The sequence below is a fragment of the Anas acuta genome, chromosome 9, assembly GCF_963932015.1.
Source record: "Anas acuta chromosome 9, bAnaAcu1.1, whole genome shotgun sequence".
NCBI classification, from domain to species: Eukaryota; Metazoa; Chordata; class Aves; order Anseriformes; family Anatidae; genus Anas; species Anas acuta.
In genome coordinates this window covers 14,610,757-14,636,280 of record NC_088987.1, presented here as the reverse complement: position 1 = coordinate 14,636,280, position 25,524 = coordinate 14,610,757, and the positions used below count along the sequence as shown (strand labels likewise).

At 54.7% G+C, this 25,524-nt stretch overlaps 2 protein-coding genes across 3 annotated transcripts in view; one reads left to right on the top strand and one right to left on the bottom strand.

Annotated features, from left to right (window-relative positions):
• The first annotated feature begins 964 nt into the window (after positions 1-964).
• Positions 965-12,259, top strand: ANO7 (anoctamin 7). The gene is made up of 24 exons (XM_068692925.1): positions 965-1,159; positions 3,678-3,864; positions 4,025-4,091; positions 4,322-4,479; positions 4,742-4,849; positions 4,994-5,130; positions 5,252-5,309; positions 5,621-5,731; positions 5,815-5,980; positions 6,407-6,497; positions 6,578-6,674; positions 6,969-7,112; positions 7,202-7,339; positions 7,559-7,657; positions 7,763-7,865; positions 8,442-8,553; positions 9,067-9,121; positions 9,351-9,448; positions 9,536-9,690; positions 9,824-10,029; positions 10,255-10,397; positions 10,810-10,900; positions 10,981-11,100; positions 11,207-12,259. The coding sequence occupies exons 2-24, from the start codon at positions 3,751-3,753 to the stop codon at positions 11,300-11,302; spliced, it is 2,667 nt and encodes an 888-aa protein (XP_068549026.1). The 5' UTR covers positions 965-1,159; positions 3,678-3,750; the 3' UTR covers positions 11,303-12,259.
• Positions 12,210-25,524, bottom strand: part of HDLBP (high density lipoprotein binding protein) — a 36,944-nt gene continuing 23,629 nt past the window's right edge. For both annotated transcript variants that reach the window (XM_068692924.1, XM_068692923.1), the window contains exons 14-28: positions 25,216-25,329; positions 24,159-24,245; positions 23,864-23,995; positions 22,858-23,076; positions 21,799-22,020; positions 21,358-21,576; positions 20,534-20,672; positions 19,601-19,755; positions 18,861-18,965; positions 18,115-18,249; positions 17,390-17,533; positions 17,039-17,224; positions 15,929-16,045; positions 15,378-15,506; positions 12,210-14,665 (exon numbers count right to left, since the gene is read on the bottom strand). In XM_068692924.1, coding sequence (XP_068549025.1) covers positions 14,579-14,665; positions 15,378-15,506; positions 15,929-16,045; positions 17,039-17,224; positions 17,390-17,533; positions 18,115-18,249; positions 18,861-18,965; positions 19,601-19,755; positions 20,534-20,672; positions 21,358-21,576; positions 21,799-22,020; positions 22,858-23,076; positions 23,864-23,995; positions 24,159-24,245; positions 25,216-25,329 — 2,190 coding nt within the window. In that variant the 3' untranslated portion in view covers positions 12,210-14,578. The remainder of the gene's footprint in view (positions 14,666-15,377; positions 15,507-15,928; positions 16,046-17,038; positions 17,225-17,389; positions 17,534-18,114; positions 18,250-18,860; positions 18,966-19,600; positions 19,756-20,533; positions 20,673-21,357; positions 21,577-21,798; positions 22,021-22,857; positions 23,077-23,863; positions 23,996-24,158; positions 24,246-25,215; positions 25,330-25,524) is intronic.

Here is a 25,524-nt window from a genome sequence, read left to right as displayed (position 1 = left end):
TGAGTTTTTGCACCTTTTGTCCCGTGAGCCTGTGAGGTACCTGGGAAACATTTCATGTGTGGTCTGTAGTGCTTGCAAGGAACGTAACAATGAAATATGAAAGCTGCTCAAGGGATACGTAGGTTTGTTTGTGACATGAGGTCTCCAGCCACAATGCAAAATTCAGTCTGTCAGCTAAGATACGTATCCCTTTCCTCCGTCAGGGATTGAACAAGAGCTGATATCTGATAGGGGTGTTGGTGCTAGCATGAGGTGCGCTGCCTGACTGCCCGAAGGGTTTTGTTGAACCACTGCCCATCAGAGCTGAAAGTCTCACGGTGTTATTGTCAAACCACAAAAAAATACATGAGGAAAAACGACACGTACTGTTTGAAAACTAGCTCTAGGGTGAGCAAGAATGAACAAATCTAATTTTCAGCTCATTCAAATCTGAAGTAGATTTGAACTTTTGAAAGCTGGGAGTGAATCCTTCCCTCTTCAGTGTGAGACCAGTGGCGTGAACCAGGGCAAGGTGTTCTCCCCTCAGGGAGGCTGCTTCCATTTGCAGGCTGCTCGTGCTCCGTGTGGATTGTGATGCTGTGGAAGCTTCGGCTGGAGCCGGGGTGGGACATCTCCCAGCTGTGCCCGTGCTGGGCTTGGGATGGGGTCACCTCACCCACCTGGGTGCCTGCTCAGCTCCCCTTGTGCTCGCGGGAGGTTTGGGAGCTCCATCTTGTCCTGAGGCAGGTGTGTGGGGTTGGTGGGATGAACTATCTTCTGCACCCCGCAGTGGCTGTAAAAGCAGAGACAACCAGCTTGTGTGTGGGCACCTCTGTCATTCAGTGCCCCCCCAGCTCCCTCACAGCTGCTGCCTCCTCAGCCAGCTCATGGGGACATGGTGCTTGCCCCCTGCCTTGCTGGCATGTCCCCAAAGCTCTGCCACGTCCTGTTTGTTCAGGGCCATTCAGGTCCCCACCTCCAGCTCAAACAAAGGCAGGGCCTGCGCCGAAGGAAGGTGCTCGCCAGCCTGTCTCCCAGCTGTACCCCTCACGCACAGCCCGGCCTTGCCCACGCTGAGAAGCAGCCAAAAAATGCTGGTTTGAAGCACCTGGAGGGGTGGGTGACACTTCCCAGGCCCCTGAGGAGAAGCAGGACCCCTCGCTGTGTGACGCTGTGGGAGGTAAGGTAGGGAAGCTATGGGGTTTTCAGGCATCTCCCTGAGGTGTGGGGCACCAGCTGGTGGGGCAGGAGACACAGCCCCTGCTTCTCGGTGCCCTGTGGGTGCTTCCCCAACACGAGGGCCCAATCCTGAGTTGCTGTGGCAATCGGCTGGTGTTTTTATTGATACCTGCTGGGAGCCTTAGGGGGTAGGTGGGCCCTGAGCTTTTCAGGATGTTAGGTCAGAATAATGGGGGTGCTTCCTTGGGGAGGTTTAATGCTTGTCCCTTGTCTCCCCACCTTGCTTTTGGCCATGGCAGTGAGGTGCATTTGGATACTGAGAGCTTGTCCCACAGTGCTGCTTGCTGGGGTGCTTCTGGTGACAACTGTGGGCAGCTGCTGGGTGCATGGGCTCTGCTACAGCCTGAGATGAACCAAACCTGTAACCAACTGGCTCTTTAGACCATGGGACTCTCTTTGGGAAACCTGGTCTGCTGGGAGCTGATGGGGTTCATCTGTTGGAGGAGGGGAAGAGCATCTACGGTTACAGGGTGTAGAGAGCTTTAAACTAAAGCTGGCAGGGGAGGGAAACCTCATTGCTAGCTCTTGTTCTCAAGGGGGACTTCAACTTCCCAGACGTCTGCTGGAAATATGATAAAGCAGAGAGGAGACAGTGTAGGAGGTCCCTGGAGTGTGTGGAGGATAACTTCCTGACACAGGTGGTGAGGGAACCGACTGCAGTCTTGGACTGAGTGATCGTGAAGAGTTTTTGATCTCTGGTTAAGTAAGGAAGGCAGTTGTGGAACTGCTACCTTGGATTTCCAGAGGGCAGACTTTAGCCGGTTCAGAGATCTGGTTGACAGTACTCTGGGAGGGGGTTCTGAAAGTCAAAGGACTCCAGGAAGTCTGGACCTCCCTCAGGAATGAAACCTTGAAGTCACAGGAGCAGGCCATCTCAATGCCAGGAAAAGTCGGGCTGGCAGGGGAGAAGAGCAGCGTGGCTGAACAGAGAGCTGCTTCTGGAACTCAGGGAGAAAAAGAGAGTTTATGACCTTGGGAAGTAGGGCAGGCAACTCAGTTTTTATTGAGTTCTCCCTTAAGTTGTGCAGGGAGAGAATTGGAAAGGCCAAAGCCCTGCTGGAACTCAGTTTGGCTAGTGCAATAAAAGATGATATAAATAAATATTTTTTAAATACTTTTATAAACACATCAACAGCAAAAGAAGGATTAAGGAGAATCAGCACCCCTTATTGGATGTGAGGGGAAACAGTGACAAAAGGTGAAGATAAGGCTGAAGCACCTACTGCCTTTTTTTGCCTCAGTTTTTATTAGTAAGGACAGTTGTTCTCCAAGTACCCAGCCCCTGAGCTGAAAGGCAGTGACAGGGAGCAAAATGAAGCTCCTATAATCCAATGGGAAGCTGTAAGTGAACTATTACGTGATCTGAATATTCACAAGCCTATGGGGTCAGATGGGATCCACCAAATGGCACTGAAGGAGCTGGTGCAAGTGCTAACCAAGCCACTTCCAGTAATTCACCAGCACTCTTGAGCAGCTGGGGAGGTCCCAGGTGGCTGCAGGTCAGTGAATGTGACGGCCATCTACAAGGAGGGATGGAAGGAGGACCTGGGGAACTACTGGCCTGTCAGTCTGGCCTCAGTGCTGGGGATGTTAATGGAGCAATTACCTTGAGTGCCATCACATGGCACGTACAGGATAAACAGCAATCAGGCCAGTCAGCATGGGGTAAGGAATGGCAGGTCCTGCTTGACTAACCTGGTCTCCTACTGTGACAAGGTGACCCACAGAGTGCATGAGGGGAAGGCTGTGGATGTTGCTTACTTGGATTTTAGTAAAGTGTTTGACAGTTTCCCACAGTGTTTTCCTGGAGAAACTGGGTGCTCATGGCTTGGACGGGCAGATAGTTTGCTGGGTGAAGAACTGCCTGACTGGCTGGTCTCCAAGAGTTGTAGCGAGTGGAGTTCAATCCACCTGACGGCTGACCACAAGTAGAGTTGCCCAGGGCTCAGTACTGGGGACAGTTTTGTTTAGCACTTTCAACAGTGATCTGGATTGAGGACAGTTTTGCAGAGGGACTGGGATGGGCTGGCAGGCTGGGCCACATCCAGCAAGGCCGGGCACTGGGTGCTGCACCTGGGTCACCACAACCCCGTGCAGTGACACAGGCTCAGGGAAGAGTGGCTGGAAAGCTGCCCAGCAGAAAAGGACCCGGGGGTGTTGGTCAACAGTCACCCGAGCGTGGGCCAGCGCTGTGCCCGGGTGGCCAAGATGGCCAACGGCATCCTGGCCTGTGTCAGAAACAGCGTGGCCAGCAGGACCAGGGCGGTGGTTGTCCCCTCATGGTGAGACTGCACCTCGAGCGCTGTGTCCAGTTTTGGGGCCTGGCTATGAGGACAGCGAGCTGTTGGACATATTCCTGGTGGCAAGCTGAGCAGCTGAGGGCTGAGGGCCTGGTGGAGGAGCCAGCAAGGCTGCACACACCTCCGGCATCACGAGCCTGATAGCATCGGGGCACTCAGCCCTTCTCCTAGGCCTGCAGTGCCTCTGTTGGCTTCTCAGCACCTGGAGTGGCTGCTGGCATGAGGGCTCGCCATGCAGCGGAGGAGGACGTCGGACGATCCCCACAGCAGTCTGGTAGGACAAGACAGCGGCGGACGAGCAGCCTGCTATGGGAGTCTGAGCGAGGATGCTGTGGAAGTCTCCCAGGTGGGTGGCCATACCGTGGGGTAGGAGAGGAACCAGGGCAGCTGTGAACAGGGCAGGTTTGCCTCTTGGTCCTGGGGCAGTCCCCTGCCCTTCCAGTTAGCTAGTGATCCAGCTGTTGGGGGACTACCAGCTCTTATTGCTGTTGATGCCTTATTTCCAGGCTGGCGAAGCATCCCTGGGTGAGAAGAGCACGGCCAATGTCTTCAGCGATGGCTGCACAAGGATAGGTGAGGGAGAGAGCCTGATCTTTGAGGTCGGTTTCCTTTCATTGTGGCAAGAAGACGGGCTGGGTGGGCTCCCCGTTGTGTTGGGGAGGTTGGGGAATGTCCTCCATCCTCACAGCTGGAGCTGGTGGCAGCACGGCCTATCGATAGCAGCTGATCCCTGGAAGTCTTCAGAGCCTCAGCCTTTCCCTTATGAGGAGCTTCCTGCCACGAGCTCCATCTTCCTGCTGCAGATTTCGTCCTTGTGTGGGAAACGGTCCCCAGGGAGCTGAGCGGGCAGAAGGGCAGCCGTGAGAACAAGGCCTTGCAGGAGAGATCCACCACCATCCACAGGACCTGGCGGAAGAAGTTCCTGGACAAGCTCCATGCTGCTGGCCTCCACATGGAAAAGGTACCCAGGGACCTGACCTTTCCCTCCTGCATCAACCGTAGCCTTGCTCAGGGACGATGGCATCGTGCCCTGGCCCCAGTAGAGCAACCTGGGCTTGCGGGGAGCCAAGCAGGAGCACAAGGTGGGACCTGGTGAGGGCTCCATCCCAGTGGGCTGGCTCCCAGGGGCAGCGAGGGGTGGCTGGGCTGATCCTGACAGACCCTGCAGGGACCTGTACCGGCACCAGCAGCCTCATCCCCTTGTGGGGCTCCTCTTCCACCAGCACACGGCCCGCGTGGAGAAGAAGGTGGTGCACTACCTGCTGCTGAGTGCGCCCTGGAGTGTGCTCTGCTACTATGCTGAGGAGCTGCAGCTCCGTGTGCCATTGCAGGTAAGGCCAGGGTGCCCTGGTGCTCCGGGTCAGGGGACAGTGCCACCAGCACTGCCGAGTGCCCAGGCATCGTGCTGCACCCCACGGTCCCACGCTTTGCTGCCATCTCCCTCCTCCTGAGATGTTTTGGCTGTGTGTGCTCAGGCGCTGCCCAACCAGACCTCCCACTGGTCAGAGAGAGTGCTGCGGCGGCTGGGCATCCCCAACGCCATGGCCCAGGAGGTCCCCAGCCTGCCGCTGGACTACTACACCTGCCCCTTCAAGGTCAACAAGCTGCAATGGTAAGCACCCCAGGAGAGGCTGCGTAGGCCATTCCTTCCCTCTGCCCGTGCACAGCACAGCCAGGAGCAGCAGCTCCTCACCCCCACCAGAATCCTAGGGCCAAGCTGCTCCTCTCTGCAGGTTCCTGGGCAGCGATGAGCAGGACACTTTCTTCTCCACAACTCAGAGGCACCAAATTGTGAGCACCAGGAGCTAACGTGGTCTCTTTCCCTGGTCCTGGGTGGGCTGGAGGGTGTGGGGGAGCAGCTCTGCAGGCAGGTGGCACAAACATGGGGGGTGTCAGCTGTCCCCAGATAGGTTGCAGTGTGCAAAATGCCACCGATGGGATAGAAGGTATGGGTAAAGACCCTCCTGCTGCTGGTCAGTATTTGGGAAAGGGCAGGACAATGTTTCAGAGGATCAGGCTTGGAGGCAAAGAGTCAACAGCATGGTGGGGACCCCAATCCATGTGGCTGAAGCCCCATCCCTGCCTCGTCCTTTCCTCCTCAGCTCTACGAGATCCTGGCCACCACGCAGTACGGCTGCTCCAAGGAGCGGGAGGTGGGGGTGGACCGGCTGCTGAGCGAGGGCGTCTTCACTGCCGCCTTCCCGCTGCATGAGGCAAGGCATGGTCCCAGCCCCGGGGCTCCCCGACGGACCCACAGCCCTGGCTGGGCCCTCGCCCATGTCCCCCGTCCCCGTAGGGCTCCTGCGAGGCCCCACCAGAGGAGCCAGCCTCTGGCAGCCCCAGCCCGCGCCAGGTCCTTTTCCAGTACTGGGCCAACTGGAGGAAGTGGAGCAAGTACCAGCCTCTGGACCACGTCCGCAAGTACTTTGGGGAGAAAGTCGCTTTCTACTTCGCCTGGCTGGGTGAGTGCCGCCGGCTCCAGAGCAGCCCTCAGCTCCTGGATGGGGTCCCCAGATGAAATGTGCACTGCCTTGGGTGGGAAACCCTAGGTGTCCTGCCAGTCCTGGTCACCTTCAGCCCTTCCCCAGCACTTCGGGGCTCCTCCTGGGTCCCTCTTCCTGGGCCCAGCCTGCTTTTGCTGGAAGCAGAGCGATGCCCACCTTGGTCCTGCCCGCGTGTGGTTGCAGCTCTGTCCCAGGATGTTCTCCAGTTTGGAGGCACCACAAGTCAGCTGTGACACATCCATCTAGAGCCTCAAGTCCATGTTCAGGTCTTCCAAGCCCTGTGTGGCTTTAGGCTGGTGCTGGGCTGGGTTTGGGCAGCACTTGTCCTTGGGGACTGTGGTGGAGGCTGACAGGACTCGTGCTGCCTGTCCCTGCTGCCCGCAGGCTTCTACACGGGATGGCTCCTGCCCGCTGCCGTGACGGGGACTGTGGTGTTCATCGCAGGCATTTTCCTGGTGTTCAGTGACGTACCTGCGTGAGTGTCCCCCCATCCCCAGGGTGAAATGGTGAGAGTCTGAGCTGAGCCCTGCTGAATGCTCCTTCCCCTGCCTGCAGGCAGGAGATCTGTGAGAGCAAAGAGCAGTTTCGGATGTGTCCGCTCTGCAAGTCCTGTCCCTACTGGCAGCTCTCCGACACCTGCAGCACTTTCATGGTGAGGTCCTGGCTCCCCAGGGGAAGCGTGGGGCCCAGGGGTAGAGCTCCATCCCTGCGGTCACTCATAGGGCTGGGCTGTGGGATGCCTGCAGGGATTTGCCCTCGTTACTCCTGCTAATATAAGACTGTGTCTCTGGCGTGGACATTAGGCCACGTCTCCACAATGAACGTGGTGGATGTGAGACCTTGTCCCCACGGAGGACATGAGACCATGTCCCTCAGGTGGGCAGGGCCACGTTAACCAGCAGCTCCCGCAGCCCTGGCCCAGCCCTCATGCCTGCTGTGCCCACAGGCGGGCCGGCTCTTTGACCACGGTGGGACCATCTTCTTCAGCATCTTCATGTCCCTGTGGGCAGTGCTGTTCCTGGAGTTCTGGAAGCGGACAAACGCATCCCTGGCACATCGCTGGGACTGCTCTGAGTTTGAGGACATTGAGGTGGGGTCCAGCCCTTTGCAATACATTCCAAATCTGTATGGACAAAAGCCACCAGTTGCCTCTGATGCCTTTTCCCCCCTCTTTCCCAGGAGCGGCCCCGGCCCCAGTTCACTGCCATGGCTCCCATGACAATAATAAACCCTATAACTGGGGCAGAGGAACCGTATTTCCCCAAGCGCAGCCGCATCCATCGGATTTTGGCTGGTTTGGTGGTCCTCATAATGTTGGTAAGATCACAAGGGCTGGAGAAGTGGGATGTGGTAGAATGGGATCTGTTTGAGGAAAGAACATGTGGATGAAGGTGGGGATGGATGCGTGTCCCCTGCCTCTCCACCAGCTCAGCCCTGGAGCTCCCTCGCAGCTCCTGGTGCCCTGGGGTAATGGTTGCAGTTTTCCTTTGATGCAGGCTCTGATCCCTGCTCATACACAGCACGCTGTGCTTGCAGATTGCCATGGTGGTGTTGTTCGTGATCTCCATTATCCTGTACCGGACAGTTGTTGCCATCCTCCTCTCCAGCTCAGGATACTTCTGGTTTGTGGCTTCGGTAAGAGGTGGTCAGAGCTGCTCCAGGCCAAGCAGATGGGCTTGGTTTGCCAGCTGGTTCACCTCACTCTGCTGTGTGTGCTCTGCCTGCTCGCTTCCCCTGTAGGCATCGCGCATCGCCAGCATCTCCAGCTCAGTGGTGAACCTCTTCTTCATCCTCATCCTCTCCAAGATCTACATTTCCCTGGCTCATCTCCTTACCAAGTGGGGTAAGCTGGTTGGGGTCCTGCAAGCTGGATGGAAGGAGCCCTTTGTAATGGCAAAGCACCAGAGCCAGCGAACTCAGTGCTGGGACACGAGCTAGGACACAGCCCCCCGGTAGGGGCTGGCTGATGGCAAGGAGGAAGCTGAGTCGTGTGAAGTAGAGGAGAGTTGGGGAAATAAGAGCTTAGGTGAAAAGTGTTTTGGCTGCAGGAAAAAAAAAAAAAAAGTCAGAATAGGGGTTCACTTCTGCTCGAGATTTTTTTTTTTGGGGGGGTGGGGGGGAGTGTTGTATGAAGGGTTTTGAGCTGACTGCTGGGGCTTGGGGGAGAAAAGTGCCTGGAATATTTTTGCCATGTATAATGCGGTACACAGCCTGTTGCTGCTGAGAAGAGGGAATGAAGTTTATCTTTTTTGTGCAAAGCACATGGGTGTCTGGACATCTTAGGCTGACTTTGTGGGTAAAGCAGCAGGGTTGGGGCCTGGGGCCTGTTAGCACCGAGCGAGTCAGGGTGACGTCCACATGAGGCAGACAAGCACCTGAGAGCAGCGTGGGGCCACATCCCTGTGCTTCCCCCTGGCAGAGATGCACCGCACCCAGACCAAGTACGAGGATGCCTTTACCTTCAAAGTGTTCGTCTTCCAGTTTGTCACCTTCTACTCCTTTCCCATGTACATAGCCTTCTTCAAGGGCAAGTAAGTGGCAGGCTAACGGTTGGCCTTGAGGACCTTGGGGGTATTTTCCAACCTAAAGGATTCTGTAATTCGATGACTCTAAGGCCCGTGGGGGGAGGAGGGCCCTTCCTGCTCCTGCTGGGACCGCTGGGCAGGGTGGTCTTGTAGGGCTGAGGGGCCCGGAGTGCTGCTGCCACTCCTGCTGGGAGGATTGGGCCCTCCAGAGGGGAGCAGCCTGATCCCTGCGGGCTTACTGCTGTGCTGGCCCCAACCAGGGGCTTGGGGACCCCCCTTCTTTGGGGACACCACCGCCAGCCCCTTAGCGAGGGACACGAGGGGTCCGGGTCTACCAGACCAGGCCCTTCCTTCGCTCGGTGACCCCTTTGCCACAGCCAGCAGCAGAGCACAAGGTGGGGTGGCAGAGGGTGGGCTGAGCCCCCACAGCCTCCAGCAATGCTCCCCTCATGGCCCAGGGAACAGGGCGGCTGGAGGGAGCTGGGATGCCCGCTCACGGCTCTGCCGTGGCTCCCACAGGTTCGTTGGCTACCCTGGGAACTACTGGAGCTTTTTGGGCATCCGCAACGAGGAGGTGAGCGTGGTGTGGGGGGCTGGGGGTGATGCCAGCTTCAGGGCCGTGCCAGGACACGGCACGGTGCCTGTGGGGCAGCCCCGAGCTGTGCTCACCCAGCAGGATGCATTCCCCTGGCCCAGGCTGGTGCTCACTGTGGGGACCCCACCCCATCCCCTGCTCGGGGTCTGGGTGCTGGGTCTCCCCGTGTGCCAGGAGCTGCGTGCTGAGGGCCCCGCTCTCCCTGCAGTGCAGCCCGGGTGGGTGCTTCATCGAGCTGGCCCAGGAGCTGCTGGTCATCATGGTGGGGAAGCAGATCATCAACAACCTGCAGGAGGTGGCCATCCCGTGAGTAGAGCAGCAGCACCCATCTCAGGGCAGGGCAATCCCTCGGCTGGTGCCGGGTGTGGGACACAGCCCCTCTTTTCTCCCCAGGAAGCTGAGGTGTTGGTGGCACAAGCACAAGCTCCTCTCCACAAAGAAGAAGGCCATCGAGGAGGGCGGGCCGGTCCCGGCGGAGCAGGCACCCTGGGTGGTCAACCACCAGCTGCTGGCCTTTGAGGGGCTGTTTGATGAGTACCTGGAGATGGGTAGGAACCGGCCCCATGCCTGGAGCTCTGGGCTCTGCTCAAGTGGGAGCAGTGGGAAGGGACCGGGAGACGCTGCAGTTGTCGCTGCTGCTCTCAACCTGTCCTTCCCCTCTCCTCCTCCTTTTCCTTCCAGTCCTGCAGTTTGGCTTCATCACCATTTTCGTGGCTGCCTGTCCCCTGGCACCCCTCTTTGCCCTGCTCAACAACTGGGTGGAGATCCGCCTGGACGCCCGCAAGTTCGTCTGTGACTACCGGCGGCCTGTGGCCGAGCGGGCGCAGGGCATCGGCATCTGGTTCTCCATCCTGGAGGTCATCACCCACCTGGCTGTCAGCAGCAACGTACGCCGGGCAGCGGGGTGGCGGTGCTGGCACTGAGGGGTTGCAAACAGGAAATTTAGGGAAAAAGCTCTTTGGGCTGGCTCGGTGAGGAGGGTGGGGCTGCCTTCGCAGAGGCGTGCTTCCTCTGGGCCAGGCAGGCAAAAAACTCAGAGCCGTGGGGCAGGGCGGTGGGGCTGGGGCCTCCCCCAGCTTCAGGAGCTCTGCAGCACCTCTCCCTCCCCCCAGGCCTTCCTCATCGCCTTCACCTCCGATTTCCTGCCCCGCGTGTACTACGAGTACATCCACGACAGCAGCCTGCGTGGCTACGTCAACTTCACCTTGGCCTACGCGCCGCGGGACTTTGTGCAGCAAAGCAACACCGTGTGCAGGTGGGAGCTCAGCAAGTGTTTCGTTCAGCACAGAGGCCGTCAGCCAGGTGCAGGTTTTCTGCCTGCTTTGCTGAGCTGCTCATCCCAGGGTTTGCCCTGTGGGCTGGGGCAGGACAGGGGGCGTGGGGGCAAGCAACTTGTCTTGGTGACTCCCCCGCTCCCTCCCCACCCTTGGTTTAATGTGCCTGAGTGTTTTGGAGCACTGACATCAAAAGCTCTCCAGCTGTGGAGAGATTTGCTTCACCAGAGGAAGAAAATGTCACAACCCGTCTGGGGACACGGCCAAAAGTGCCCCAGGGCTGGGCTGCCTGCTGCTCGTCCCTCTGCCGCCATCACATCCCGTGGTGACGCGTGGTGGTGAGGCCAGCCGGGGGTGGGTGGGTGCAGTGAGGGCTGCACGTGGCTCCTGCAGGTACAGGGCGTTCAGGGACCAGGACGGCAACTTGACGCTGACCTACTGGCACCTGCTGGCCGTGCGCTTGGGCTTCGTCATCGTGTTTGAGGTACCAGCGCCCAGCCCCGCGGGGAGACACGGGTACTGGGTGTGGAGCTGTGCCAACCCCTCCGTCCCTCTCGCTCCCAGCACGTGGTTTTCTTCATTGGGCGTGTGATCGCCTGCCTGGTTCCTGACATTCCGGAGTCGGTGGAGGTCAAGGTGAAGCGTGAGAGGTACCTGGCCAAGGAGGCCCTGGCTGAGAACAAGGTGCGTGTGGCTGCCTTTCCCTGCCTTTTGTGCTTGTTCCCTGGTACCTGTAAGGCGTTAACAGCGCCTTCTGCGAGTGCAGCAGCTCCCTCTCTCCCTGATCCAGGTCCTTTTTGAGAGACGGGAGACAAGAAGCAAGGCCAGCACCACGGATCCAGCAGCGAGCAGGGACTGGGAAACCGAGCAGGTTGAGGGCAGCTGAGAGCCACAGAGTGCCCCAGGACCACAACCTGCTCCTCCTCACAGCAGCGCGGAGCCGTGGGGCAGCATGCTGGCTGGCACTGCTCGGCTGGCTCAGGGCAGCTCTGCCACATGGACACCAGGGCTTGGCTGCGGCTGCAGGAGGGGAGGGAGGCAGCCAGCTCTGGGCAGTTGTCCAGGCTCATTGTGGTACAACGAGGGAACTGCCCTGTGGTGTAAATGAATTAAAGGTGGCCGGCCACACTGAGGTCCTGGGCTGGTAGGCCTCCCTGCTGGTGCTCAGCTAGCAGAGGCAGGCTCCTGCCTGCAGCTGCTGCCGGGCTGCTCAGCACAAGCACAGGCTGACTTGCCCCCGCCTGGGGAGAGTCGTGGTAGGGCTGCCAGGACTGGCTGTTGCTTCTGCTGTCTCCTGTGCTGGGTACTTACAGTAATGGCAGCTGGAGGGTTTGCTCCTGCCACCCTAAGTAGGGAGGCAGGAAATAGTTGAGCTGTGGGAAAGCTATGGAGACCCCACGTGAATGTGAGAGGTGTGCTGCTACCCTTCGACATGGGGACCACGAGGGGAAACAGCCCCTGAGTGAAGCTTTGCTTCTCAAGAGCAGCAGCTGAGCCCTGGCAGCTGGGCACTGGGCAGCAGGGAAGAGTTGCAGAAGGCAGAGGGTCTCAGCGGGGTGGGCAAGAGGGACTGCAGCTGCTGCCTCCCTCTGCTCCCCTACACCAGCAGCAGCCCTGGTGTCACCTTGCTGGCTGTGAGCATGTGGGGCGCTGCTCTCACCTCCCCGCAGCCCAGCGTTCTCTGTGCACATCCCTCCTCAGCAAGGGCACGGCCGCCGCAGAGGCTCACACGTGCAATTTGGGCTGCCCTGGATCTCAACCCACCGGTAGAAATAATATCCGTGACACTCCAAGCTGTTTCAGGTTTTATTTTAGAATTTATAAAATTCCAGTGTCATCCATACTCATGAGCCTTTTTACATGTTTGCATATAGTCTCCAAATTCCAAAGTTAAGGCCAAGGGATCATTGCTATGGAAACGTACAATATGGAAGACGTCAGAGAGGAAATGGACACATGCCACAGTCTGCTGCGGAAGGAGGGTGGTGGGGGACAGTACTAGGTACAATCACTTCATGACCTTCTTTAGAGTGGAGGGTCGGGCTGCGGGGCAAACTCAGACAGTGGTGCCCCAAATGTAACTCAAGCCTAGCTGTGCAACTGGTGAGGGCAGGGGGGCATAAAGAGGAAGGGGGGTAGGCTTGGCGACATAGGACAGACCTAAGCTACGGGGTATAACCATTTCCTGACAGACACGGATGGAAGGGTGTCACCCTGGTTCTGTCTGACCCATCTGGTTATTATCTCCCGGGGGAGGCAGAGCCACCCCCTCCTTCAGGGGAGCTAGGTGCCCTGCGGCGGGACGCGGTTAGCTTCAGCCACATCTCAAATTTACGGAGAGCACTCAGATTTTGGTTCAACTTCTGCATAGCAGCCTCTACCACGAGGAGCTGGCGGGGGAAGGAGAAGCGTTGGCATGTCAGGCCTGGGGGTGCTGGAAAAGGCAGGAATGCTGGGCCCAGCCTGCCAGGATTCCTGCCTTTGCCCCGTAAGCAGCACTAGAGAAGAGAGACTAGGGACTCCTGCTTGTCCAAGAGCCGAAGCAGCTGGGCTAGAGGAATGGCTCAGACTACAACCTTCTGTAGGACAGAGGTGGGGAAAGGAGGGAACACAGGGACCCCCTGCCCCCTGCCTCCCTCCACAAAGACACGGTTTTCTTCTTACTAGCTGGAGAAGCTTGGGCACAGCTCCCTCAGAGCAAGCCATGGCAGGGCCCAGGCACAAGCAGCCCAGAGCATAGAGCACCAATCGCCCTCTCCAGCCCATACAATGGAGGCCTCAGGGAGGGCTCGACACACGGCACTGTCAGCCCCCTCGCTTTCAGTTCCCCTGTTCCATCAGAGCAGAAGCCTGTCTCACCACTGCTGCAGCCAGGGGCTGCTGCTAGGCTGTGGCTAAGGCCTTGGGGCCAAGCCCGGTTCTAGCTCAAAGAGCCCCACGGTCCTTTCCCATTCACCACCTGCACGACCGTGACCGCTCTCAGCTTCCCTTCAGAGGAGCTCCCGCAGCCACTCCCCAAAACGCTCCTCTTGCTTCTCCTCCAGGGTTCTGCTCTGGGTGCCAGGGTGAGAGCTGCAGCAGCTGCTCACCCACCTACGCTGGGAGGCCACCATCATACTGACTTTTGAGGTAGAAAGAAGGCAACAGCAACTGGTGTCCCTACCGCTCATGCTCAGAAGCTGCAGGGCTCGCAGCACCTCAAGGCTCCGCTTCCAACCAGCTTCTCTCGGGCCACGCCAACCTTGGCCAACCCCCGCCTGTCCCATGCAGTAACGCTGCCACGTGCTGGCTCACCTGCCTGCCCGCACGGCTGCTGGGGAGGGTGCGCAAGGGCCCGCGGGGCACTAGGAGCGGGGTCTGTGGTCACGCACTGGAAGACTCATCAAGCCTGCAGGCTGGGGCTGTGCGTGGCGTGGCGCGAGGGAGCGCCCGCAACGCGCTGCACGCCGAGGTGTTCCCCTGACCAGGGTGGCCGTGCTTTGTTCTGGTCCCTTCCGTCTCTGCTGCCTCTCCAGCCTACTGAAGGTTTTGTTCCTTGAAAGAGTTAAGTTTCTGACCTTTTGGATTATTTTTAAGCTCTCCCCACAGTCAGCTATCAGCATTAAATGAATTTTTGGCAGTTCAAAGGAAAAAAAGTTGATTGCACTCTACAACGGTAAGGTAAGGCCTGGGATAAACACAAAGGAAAGAGGGCAAACGTTTTGGCTTTAGAAAGTCAAGGAAATTTATTTCCTGAGGTCATGAGACAGGAAGTAGATTCCTAGCCACAGTAAAGGAGGTCTCCTAATGAAGGCGAGAATGCCTAGTAAGACATGCTCAAGAGAGCAGATTTTTCTGCTAGCGCTTGGGAAGCTGTAAATCTTAGCCACTTTGAGTCAATTATGAAGTTTCTAACAAAAACACACACATTTAGTGTTTGAATCTGACTGGAAGTCTTGTTCCAAAGAAGAAAAGTATATCCATCAAGAGATGAGAGTGAATCCTAGCCATGGTGATAGCTGAGGGGAGCGGGATGGGGTCTAGCACTCCAGACACCATTAGGAGACCTCTTGGGGCAATTGACTTGTGCTCCAGCCGCTGGGTCAGATTTCAGACAGGAAGTATTTGTGGCAGGTTAGTGTCAGGTCAGCGGGCTGGAGGAGATGTTTCTGCTTCCAGGTCATTATCGTTTGGGTCCCCAAGGAAGAGTCTTGGGGGCGACTTGAGCCCCAAAGCTGGGGAAATCTTCAGAACTGCTCATATCAGGGGCCTAGAGCAAACAAAAAGGGAACAAGTTAAGCTCCTGCCCTGCTGTGAACCTGTACAGCACCCCTGCGCTAAGCAGCATTTCCTGTGTCCCATGGGCAGAGACAAGGAGTGAGGGCTGAGCAGGATCACTATGTCCTTTGGGCTGCCCTAGGTGGACAGTTGAGCCTCCAGAGATGGCATCAAGGATGGTGCAGACAAGCACACAGCAGGTGGATCAGGGGCTCACAGAGCCCAGCCACGGTAACTCAGTCGCTGGAGCAGGGTCAGACTAACAGGGCAGTTGAGAACAGAGCTGCCACGTGTCCCAGGTCACTGCTTCCAGGCAGAACACAGCTCAGACACTGAGCTTGTTCTGTGCTGCAGCAGAAGTCAGAGGTGCCAGAGCCCTATGGCAACCCCTAAAACCAACACGACCTGGCAGGACACTTTCAGGTAAGGTCTCCCCATCTCCAGCGGCCCAACTGTATCCAACATGGGCAAGGTGTTTGGAAGAGGAGACAGCAGTGCTTTGGAAGCTGGAGGCAGAGCCTAGGCCTGCCCTCAGCTTTTGCCCAGGCCACACAGACCAGGACAGCCCCTTGCTGCCTTCTCTGCCACCAAGGAGAGAGGAGGGAGAGCGCTCTGTTTTCCCAGTTGAAACGGGAGGGCCAGGCCCCAGAGTCAGCCCTCGGCAGTGCCACGCTCCCCGTGCCCACAGCAGAAGCAGCACTCACCTTTTCATTGCTGACTGTGGCCCAGGGGGCATCTCTCACCACAAAGCCCTTGGATGGGGCCTTGGACTCTTCATGGGAAGAGGGCTTCATGTACACCTGCATCGCCTCGTTGTCCACCACATCTGCAAGCTGCAGTCACATGGCCCAGTTAGGATGTGGATCGTGACAGTTCCTCAAGCTGGTGTAACCCCTCCACCCCCAAACTCCACCTCATCATGCAGCACCCTGTCCAAGGTCACTAGCCTGTTCCATGATCACTGAACACGGTGTTTCTCCACTAGTTTGAGAGCCACCAACTCCTAGACTGCAACTGATGCAAGCTGCAGCAAGGCAAGCACGCGCACGTCTTGGTGGTGTCCCAACATGCTCGTTTGCTGCCCCTTCCTGGACAGTGGGGCCAGTCCTTGCACAGCTTGGGGCTCTGCAGCCAGTGGTCTGAGGGACAGCTGCAGACCAGGGCTGACTGCAACCCGCACAAAGACTGAGTTCATCCAGCTCTGTGGTTGAGGAAATTCTTGCTAAGCCGCCGCACAGATTTGCTAAACACTTACGTATTCTTCCTCCAAGTTCAGGATGTGATCAATAGCTTCTTCCACGTTCTCGGGGAGTCCTGTCACGGTCACACAGTTGGGGTCAGGAGCTCCACTCTGGGGAAAGCGAATATCCACCTGAAACACAAAGAAACACAGGAATTACACCTGCACATCTGAAAAGCTACAGACTCCTTTAGTCTTCTGTTATTGGAATAAGATGATCTTCAAGGTCCCTTCCAACCCAAACCATTCTCTGTGCAGTGCTGTGGCAACAGCACAGGGCTGGATTTCCAGACAGTGTCCTCATTCTGCTGCAGGCATCCTCGCCATCAAGCCATCAGCAGGAGGCACAATAAGTTTTCTATCCCCTCCACAGATAGAGTAATCCTGGCTGACGACCATTTTATGTAGTTGGCTTAGAGTTACCCGTACACAGCCAGCGAGGTCTCTTCCAGCTTGCCTTCCAGATGGCTGCAGGGAAGTCACACAAGATGGGACCAAAACCAAAGGCTGCTCATTTCAGAACAAAACAGCTTGTTTCAGCAACCAAGACCAGCCAAGATGTTACGTCGCAGAGGCTCATCACTCTGGATTCATGTTCATTAACTGTCCCTGTAGTAAATCACTCTGCTACCGCCACGTGCTGTCAGGGATGCAGGCCCCTGCCCTTCCCAGGCTGAGCTGGCTTTGCCAAAGCCTTTCAGCTTCCAGCAGCCAAATCTGGAGCCCTGAAAGTGTATTTGGGAATCTTAAAGACACAGGAATCACCGCTGGCTTAGACAATGAAATCCATAGGATCTCCTCTGAGCTGAGCTCATGCTAAGGGGGTCTGGGTACAGTTCCCTCCCACAGCTCCCCAGCGTCAGTGACTCAACCACCTCTCCCTTCAAATGACTATCTGAGACCCCATCTGGAAGAAATCCACTGAAAGGCGACTTTGCTCCTACATTTGCAATGACACCTTGAGGGGAGCAGAACAGCATTGGTTTTTCTTTGCTTCTGTTCCAGCTGGAGATGCTCAACAGGCACAAGAAACAAGGACCACAAGATGTGAACCTGACGCTCCTGAATTCGGACCCTAGTACCATACCAAACCGTTCTCCCAGCCTGTGCTGCCCCACCACTCACCTTGAATTCATCCATGATTTTGCGGATGGCTTTGCCACGTGCACCGATGATGCGTGCATGGACACGGTGGTCCAGAGTCACATCCTCAGAGACCATCTGCTCCAGCTCACCAACAATCTTCATGATGGCATCCCGGGCAGCCTCAGCATTCTTCTCATAGCCAGTGATGGTGATCTGGTCTTGGGCCTGGGGCACATAGAAGCATGTGAGTAACCAAGCTCATAAGCAGCTAAGCAAAACTCCCTGCTACTCCCTTTTACTTTCCATCTTATTCAACAGCAGCACAGGGAAGTCAGAGTCCAGGCTGAGAGACAACCAACAACCCTCTGCGTGTCCCCTCTGCCCTCTCACCTGGCTCTCATCATCCTTGTCAGGGAACTGGATGTTGACCTCATGCTCTGTGCGGATCTGGGTGATCACTGCTCCCTTACGCCCAATGATTTTAGGGTGATACTTGGGATCCACAGTGACTGTCAGCTTGAAGCTTCGCAAGGCCTGGAAAGAGAGAAGCAGAGTGAGGCACAACAGCAGGGAACACACCACGGCTGCTCCTCTGATGGCCACGGAAGTCCCTGCATTCCTTTTGGCTTCTGAGATTCATGGGACAGATTCTGCAAGGTCCTGCCTGAGTGCACATGGCTATAGAAGAGTACCCAAAACATTCACCTGCAGGGGCCTTGCGCTTTTTGCCAAGTTCAGCAGGAAACTACAGGTAGAAAACAACTCCCCAGATCATCCCTCATGCTATTTGTTCAGTGCTGGGATAAGGATTCACCAGAAGAGGTACAAAGTGACTCTAGCACAGCGAGGCTCCTGCCCTGCGCCATCTCGAAGGGATATGAAGGTGAGAGAGCCCTGGGCAGTTCAGAGTTTCCTAAAGTAGAATCCCAAGACTCTCCTGTTAGTTCATATTAAACAGGTTATGTTTGGTAAGCCACTGAGTCCCCCAGACCTGCAGAGCAGCTAGGGGTGCTATTAAAAGAAGAGTTTCACAGGTCTGTACAACTTCTGAAGGTAACACCCAGAGGCTGAAGCCTTGTTCAGCTGGAAGGAAGAAGGACTGGCACAGGCCTTACCCGATCCTCTTGTTCAGCCTGCAGCTCCTTCACTCTTTCCAGCAGCCCAGTCTTGGCACGGTCCAGGTTGGTGGCCAGCCCCGTGATGGTGATGACATCTGACTGCAGTTCAGGAGCAGGGACCTGGATGTTTACCTGAGCAACAAGTAATGATTATCACTTTGTACCACTGCTCACTGCACGTTAGCTTCTCACTGATCCTCTCTGCTACCAAGAAGAGCTTGCACCTCGCCTGAACCTGTTCCTTCAGCCATTATCAACATCAGATTGCTTTGCTGCAGGACTTCAGGACCTGTCACTCCCTGTACCAGCCTGGAGAGGCTGGGAAACAAACACACATTCAACAGTGCTGTCTGCAGCCAACCTGCACCAGCCCCAAGAGCAAGAGGTCTGCAGCCCCTGCGGGCTCCTGGGGAATTCTTCCAAGCAAGCGGGCATGGCCAAGCTGTATTGCACGGCCAAGGAGGGAAAACAACTCCCGCACTGGTAAGAAATCCAGATAGGCCCCAACAAGTCCTACAACACTCACGACACCAGCTCCCATCATACAGCTTCATCGTGAAACCGAGCAAGCCCCAGAGCCAAGGAGTTCATTACACAGGTCTCACTTTCTTATTGTAAAGCCTGTATTCTATGGTCAAACCAAGATGGTCCTGAGTAAGTCACAACTGATGGCCAACACCATAAATGTGGTCGTTTACAGATTCTCCAGTATGTGGGATTAGGAAGGAAGGGCAACAACTTACTTCAAACTCGTCCATCATTTTACGGATCCCACTTCCTTTCTGGCCAATGATATAACGGTGAAGATCAAAGGGAACTTCCACTTCAATGGTGACAGGAACCAGAGCCTAGAGGGATGGGAACAGAGTTCGCCAGTTGAAAGACTTCTCCTTTCTTTCAGTTTGCTATATACTTGCTCAAAAGAATTAGTTGCTGGAGTGAGGTATGTTCCCTTGTAGTCAGGGTACAAACTCTGCAGGAGAGAGCAGCTGCAAACACCAAGATGACCTGTGGGGTGTTAAACATTTTTTTCCAAACAAGCCATCTAAAAACTCCCTCTGGCGTCAGAGGCTGTTCTCATATCCTTGGCTTCCACCTACAGAAACTTGGATGACATCACTAGAGGAGAAGCATGGCAAGGTCTGCTGAAGCTGGAATGATTCAGCCTCAATCACACTGTATCTCATACCAGCCCTGCTTCATAAAAAAGGATGTCGTGCTTTTCTGGCAAGTGACTTGGGGCTGCTTGCAGCTGTAGCAATTGCTAGGTCAGGCGCAGTGATTCAAGCCACCTGGCGAAATTATAGAGCAGCTGGAGAACTTCCTTTGAGCAATGCAGACCTTCTCCACGGTTAGTGTCAGTGACCACCTGGATAGCAACCTTGGCTGAACAGTTTTTATCACCATCACTAAAGCATGCAGCGAGCTGCTTGCATCAGGACATGACTACATTATAAGGCTAAAGGGTTTAGAAGTCACGTACCTGCAGCGCCTCCTTTGCTGCCTCACACTTCTCCCTGCGGCCAGAGATGATGATGATATCACACTTCTTTGGAGAGCTGGGGTCTCCATCCTTCCCATCCTTGCCTTCCCCACCCTCCTCGCCATTCTCCTGCACAGCTGGCTCTGCGACAGGGGCTGAAAACATGGAAAGCCTCATGTTAAACAGACAGAGCCCCCTCCTTGCTCAACATCTCCCCCTCCAGATCCTCAGGCTCAGCCTGGCCACAAGAGACCAGACACTACAGCCTGCTACGGAAGAGGTTACTCCTGACACAGTCAGCTTGCCATGGCTTGGCCTGGACTGAGCAGAACTGAACACCCACCGAGATGGTCTCCTCCATGTGTCTCTGCACAGCACTCACATTGCCTTTGCCCGCCGGAGGAGAACCTGCAGTTGCACTCTGGAAGCAGAGGCTGTGCTCCTATGACAGCAGAGGCAATAAGGCTGGCAGTGCGCCTTCAGCAACAGGGAATTTCACTAGCACGGCGCTGGATGATACAGGACAGCTGGTGGTAGACCAGGCTACTCAACAGAACGAGGCAGAGCAGGCCCCAGCTGTGCTGAATTCAGTACACCCAACAGTGAGAGCACGAGAACTCCAAGGAACCTTGACAAGCCTGCAGAGCAAGAGAGCAGCGGCAGGTTCTGCTTTTGGCTAGGACAGGTCCTTGTGCTCCCTGCGCTCTGTGGTGAGAACAGATTCAGAACTCACAGGTTTGCATTTTTACCCCCTAAAAGTTGCCCCTCTTCCCAAGAGGACACGGTTGATTCCAAGCCCAGATCCAAGGACGCTGTAGGGAACACCTGGGGTCACTTCTCCACAGATTTTAAGTAGAGCTTCTCCACTGATCAAGTGCAGACTACACATCTGATCACCCCAACTGCCATGTGAACATGCATCCATGGGTATACCTGGGTTCTCCTCCCTGTCAGGGAATTTGATCTGGACACCATAGTCCCGGGTGATCTGCTGGATCCGGGATCCTTTGGGGCCCATAATGGAGCGGTGGAACTTTTGTGGGATGGTGCATTCGATTGTCACTTGAGCTTCCTGTGAGAAAGCAGAGTTGCTCTATTGTGACGCAGCCTCTTTCACTGCAGCAAACAGGATGCTTGCGCGTGGTGAAATCCATAATGGACAGAGTGAGGTGTTGGGAAAGGTAACAGCTGCTGTCATGGAAAGAACTAAAAGTTTCCCAGAATCTTTCCCTCTCTCAGAGAAGTTAGCATGAGCTGTTTTAATGAAGGCTGCCTCCGGCCTGTGATGTTAAAGGCTTCAGAGACCAAAGGCTCAAGCTTGCTGTGACTCTAAAGGGGAGGAAGTAGTAAGAGAAAGGAAAAAGCTAATGAAGGAAGGAAAGGAAGGGCAGAAGTTTGACTGATGGTTGTTTCCAAAATGCAGTACTACCAGGACAAGAAACCCCAGGGAGCAGCCTCTACCCAAGACCAGGCACAGAGAGGGCTCCAAATTTTTCATGTCTAAAAGTACCCCAAACAAAGCTCTCCCCAAAAACAAGAGGAAGGTCAAAGCAGGCAATTACTTGAAACATCATTGCCATTTTGGAGCCAGCAGCCCTTCCCTACGCTGGGATCTAAAGTCTGCAGTTGACAGCAAAGCTTTAAATCCCAAATCTGTTGTGGGACTTGTTCACGTAAAGCTTGGCTGTACAACAGGTTCAAGAAGAGTTCAGCTGAAGCAATAAAGTATGGGAAAAAACAGCTTTCCTGGGACTTACCAGGTCCTCAATGATCTCCTGGATGCGCTTCTTGGCTGCCTCCACACAGTCCTTGGCTCCCTTGAGGGTGACTTTGTCGCTCTGGGTGCCAGAGCGGGGGAAGCTGACCATCACACCACCGTACTCATCAGCAATCTCACGCAGAACTTGCCCCCTCCGGATGACGAAGTGGCGGTGGTGCTTGGGGTCAACCACCATGGAGTCTTCAACCACGTTATCCTGCCAACAGATGACAGCAGCCAGTCAGCCCTGCCCTTCCTGGCCATCATCATCCATTTGCTGCACTCAGCAGAAAACAGTTTACAACCTCACTCCAACAAGCGACAGTGAAGAGGATCTTCCTGAGCTCCCACCTCGCTCATGATTCTAGGAGGAACAGGTCCTCCACACTAACTCATTACATCTTGCTGCAGGGATAGGTAGGAAAGTAGCAGTTCTTACCAGGTTCTTGATGAGGGCCTCCAACTCCTTCTGCGCCTCTTTGACAGCTTCCTCAGTTCCCATGATAGTAATCAGCTCCTGATCTTTGTCCTCGGAGGTTGGGAAGATGATGCGGGCCCCGGTATTGTCACGCACCTTGCGGATGTTGCCACCGCCTTTCCCAATAAGGAATTTGTGGTACTCTGGCTTTGCACGGAGGTCCACGGTGTAACTCTTCGTTTGCTGTAAGGAGGCAGATCCACATGGAACATGTCAATACGCAGCAAATACACATCTGCACCAACAGCAGACATGCAGCTGTGTAACTGCACACACACGCACAGTGTTGCATGAGGAAGGTAGATGTAGCTTGCTGTCTAAATCAAAAAGGTTTGAAGGAAAAACACTACGTGAAAGATGCTCTCAGTGCTGAAGAAATATCTCTACACTCAGCACAACTGGAGAGAATATGAGCACAAAAAACCTCCTGGGAAGTCTTCTCTGGGACTCACACTGGGCAGCAAAATTGTTGGCTGGCTGACTGCTGTAAGGCAGGCAGCAGAGGGAACCAACCAGGGGAATGTGCTCACGTGCTAGTGTTAAAAAGGGCTTTTTCTTGCTGTTAAAACGACCAGTCAAGTGATTCCAACTCAAAGCAATGCCTTGTAACCAAAGGCTCCCAAACCCAATTATATACAGAGAAATGTAAGAACTGGAGCTGGAATTCAGAGACGAGGTAAAAAAGGAAAGGAGATACTCAGAGGCAGCTGTTTGAGAGAGGTGCGGCTACCCAACAGCATTCAAACCACAGCAGTAGGGAGCCTCAGCCCTCTGAGTATGTCCCCAGCCTTGGGAGAGAAGCATTTCTGCCAGTTCTTCTGCCCGTGGGGGAAGAACTCATTGTCACAAGGACAGAAGTGTAGTTTTCTTTCAATCATCCCAACTGTACTCAAATCCCTTGGAAGAGGATTAAGCTGTCTTATGCCAGAAGCTTCTCAGCAGGCTGAGGGGATCATTTGAACCCTGAAAGAGAAGCAGCTGACCAAACCAATCCATTCCTTCCCTTACGACAGGGCTCACCTTCTCTTCTGCCAGGTGCAACAGCTGTTTCTTGGCTTTCTCCACATCCTGTGCTGGGCCCCTGATGGTCACGGTGTCACTGCCAGAGCCCTCGGTGGGAAAATGGATGTGGACTCCACCACACTCCTCCATGATGGAGCGGATGAAGCGGCCTTTGGCGCCAATGAGGGAATTGTGCAGTTTGGAAGGAATAGAGACCTCCACCTCAGTGATGTTGGCCTAAGAAAGGACAGTAGCAAGCTGTTAATTAAGCTGCAGAAATGTGTTTGTGCCTACCCTGCTTACCTTCCAACTCCCACATTACTATCTTCATGGAGCTACGTGTAAGAAATGCCTGACCACAGAGGTTTGAAACTGGCTGCCCCTGATACATGAACAGCCGCAGGCAGGCTCATCAGCATCATCCCACAGCACAGTCAATTTTAGATGAATTACGTCCTGAGAGCAAATACCATGAATGCAAATTCAGTCTCTGATGAGGAGATAGCAGACCTACGTCAAGCCCTCCATTTGGAGGTGCCACCAGCTCCTGTCAGGTAGCGCAAGTTTGCTCTCTTGTAACTTGGAAGGTATTGTGGGGAGTCAGCACTGGGAGACCAGCCTCCCAGTGACAGACTTTCATCTTAGCTCAGTTCCCTGCTTTGTTCACAATGATGAGAGTTGTCCTCATTAACATTGAGCACGTGGTATTTTTAGTTTGCTTGATCTCAGCTAAAGCACAGCCTTCCCTAGTTGACAAGTGACACTTCAGAGGGACAGCCCTACTTGCATCCTGATAAGCTAGGAAAAGAGACTTCCCTGAAAGAAGTGACAGATACCACAGGCATAAATCAGGGCTCTGAGCTACTGGCAAACTTTGCTAAGATATTAGGTTTTAGATTCAAGAACAGACTGACACGCACTGCTGTCTCCTGCCCTCCCCCTCTACAACCATTTCTTCTGAACTTATGCATTCTAGCAACATTTTCAAGTCCCTTATCTGCAACAGATCAGTCACTTCACTTACCAGCTCCTTTTGGATGGCAAGAATTCTGTGGCGAGCAGCTTCACAGTTTGCTCTCTTTCCTGTGATAACAATCGTCTCCGAGTTGCTGTTCTCTGCTGGGAGATCGATTTTGGTGTTGCTTTCTTCACGGATCTGCCACAAAAAAAATAATAAATCATTTCAGAGGCATCCCACATCAGAAGAAAGCACTTGGAGGTTACATTCCACATCATCAACAAACAGGAGAGAACTGCAAGCGGGATTTAGCAGCAGGCAGTTATCATACTGAGCACCAGAGACAGGAAAGTTATATCACCTTCTTGATGTTGGCACCTCCTTTCCCTATGATGTTCTTGTGGAATTGCTTGAAGATGGGGACAGAAATTGAAAAGCTGTTTTCAACCTAAGGGAGAAAGGAAGGGAGAATTGAACATTACGCTGTCACAGCAAGCCTCATACCAGGAACTTGAAAAATGTGAACTTTGGCAATAGGCTTAGACCTAAGGAAGTTCTCTACACAAGAACTGCAAGAATAAGCAAAATGAAGAGTTGTAGTGAATAGAGTTAAATCCGGTTGGAGGCTGGTCACTAGTGGAGTTCCCCAGGGCTCAGTACTGGGGCTAGTTCTCATTAATATCTTTATCGATGATCTGGATGAGGAGATCGAGTGCACCCACAGTCAGTTTGCAGATGACACCAAGTTAGGTGCGTGTGTCGATCTGCTCGAGGGTAGGAAGGCTCTGCAGGAGGATCTGGATAGGCTGCACCGATGGGCTGAGGTCAACTGTATGAAGTTCAACAAGGCCAAGTGCCGGGTCCTGCACCCGGGGTGCAATAACCCCAAGCAGAGCTACAGGCTGGGAGATGAGTGGTTGGAGAGCTGCCAGGCAGAGAAGGACCTGGGAGTGATGGTGGACAGTCGGCTGAATATGAGCCAGCAGTGTGCTCAGGTGGCCAAGAAGGCCAACAGCATCCTGTGTTCAGTTTTGGGCCCCTCGCTACAAGAAGGACATGGAGGTGCTCGAGCGAGTCCGGAGAAGTGGTGGAGTCACCATCCCTGGAGGTCTTTAAAAGACGTTTAGATGTAGAGCTCAGTGATATGGTTTAGTGGAGGACTTGCTAGAGTTAGGTCAGAGGTTGGACTAGATGATCTCGGTGGTCTCTTCCTACCTAGATGATTCTGTGAAGTGCCTTCAAATACAGCCTTTAAACAGCAGGCATTACCCTCCTGCCTGTATCTAGCCAGAAATTTGTCCAGAACTCCATCATCTTAAAGTGTTTCAGTCCCAACCAAGTACAGTGACAGTACACCTGTACTTTTTTTGCTGGGCTACCCAGGTGTGTAGGAGAGCACAGACAGAACTCCCTCTTACCAGGTCTGCCACCATCTTTTGCATGTACTTGGTGCACTTCTCCACCTCGTTCTTGGGCCCTCTAAGTTGGACGATGTCGCTCTTGTGCGCTGGATCCGGGAAGTTGATGATAACCTGCAAGGGGTAATTATTGATAGCAAACTCAAACAAACTCAGGAACTGCTATGTCAAACACATGCAAAGATCAGGGAAATCCTATACATCCTTGGTTCTGTTCAGAAAAGGGTAGCCACATTAGCAAGCCTCTGGCAAAGAGAAATATTTTCTTATTTGTATTAGAGAGTTGCTACATTTATGATTTCAGCAACA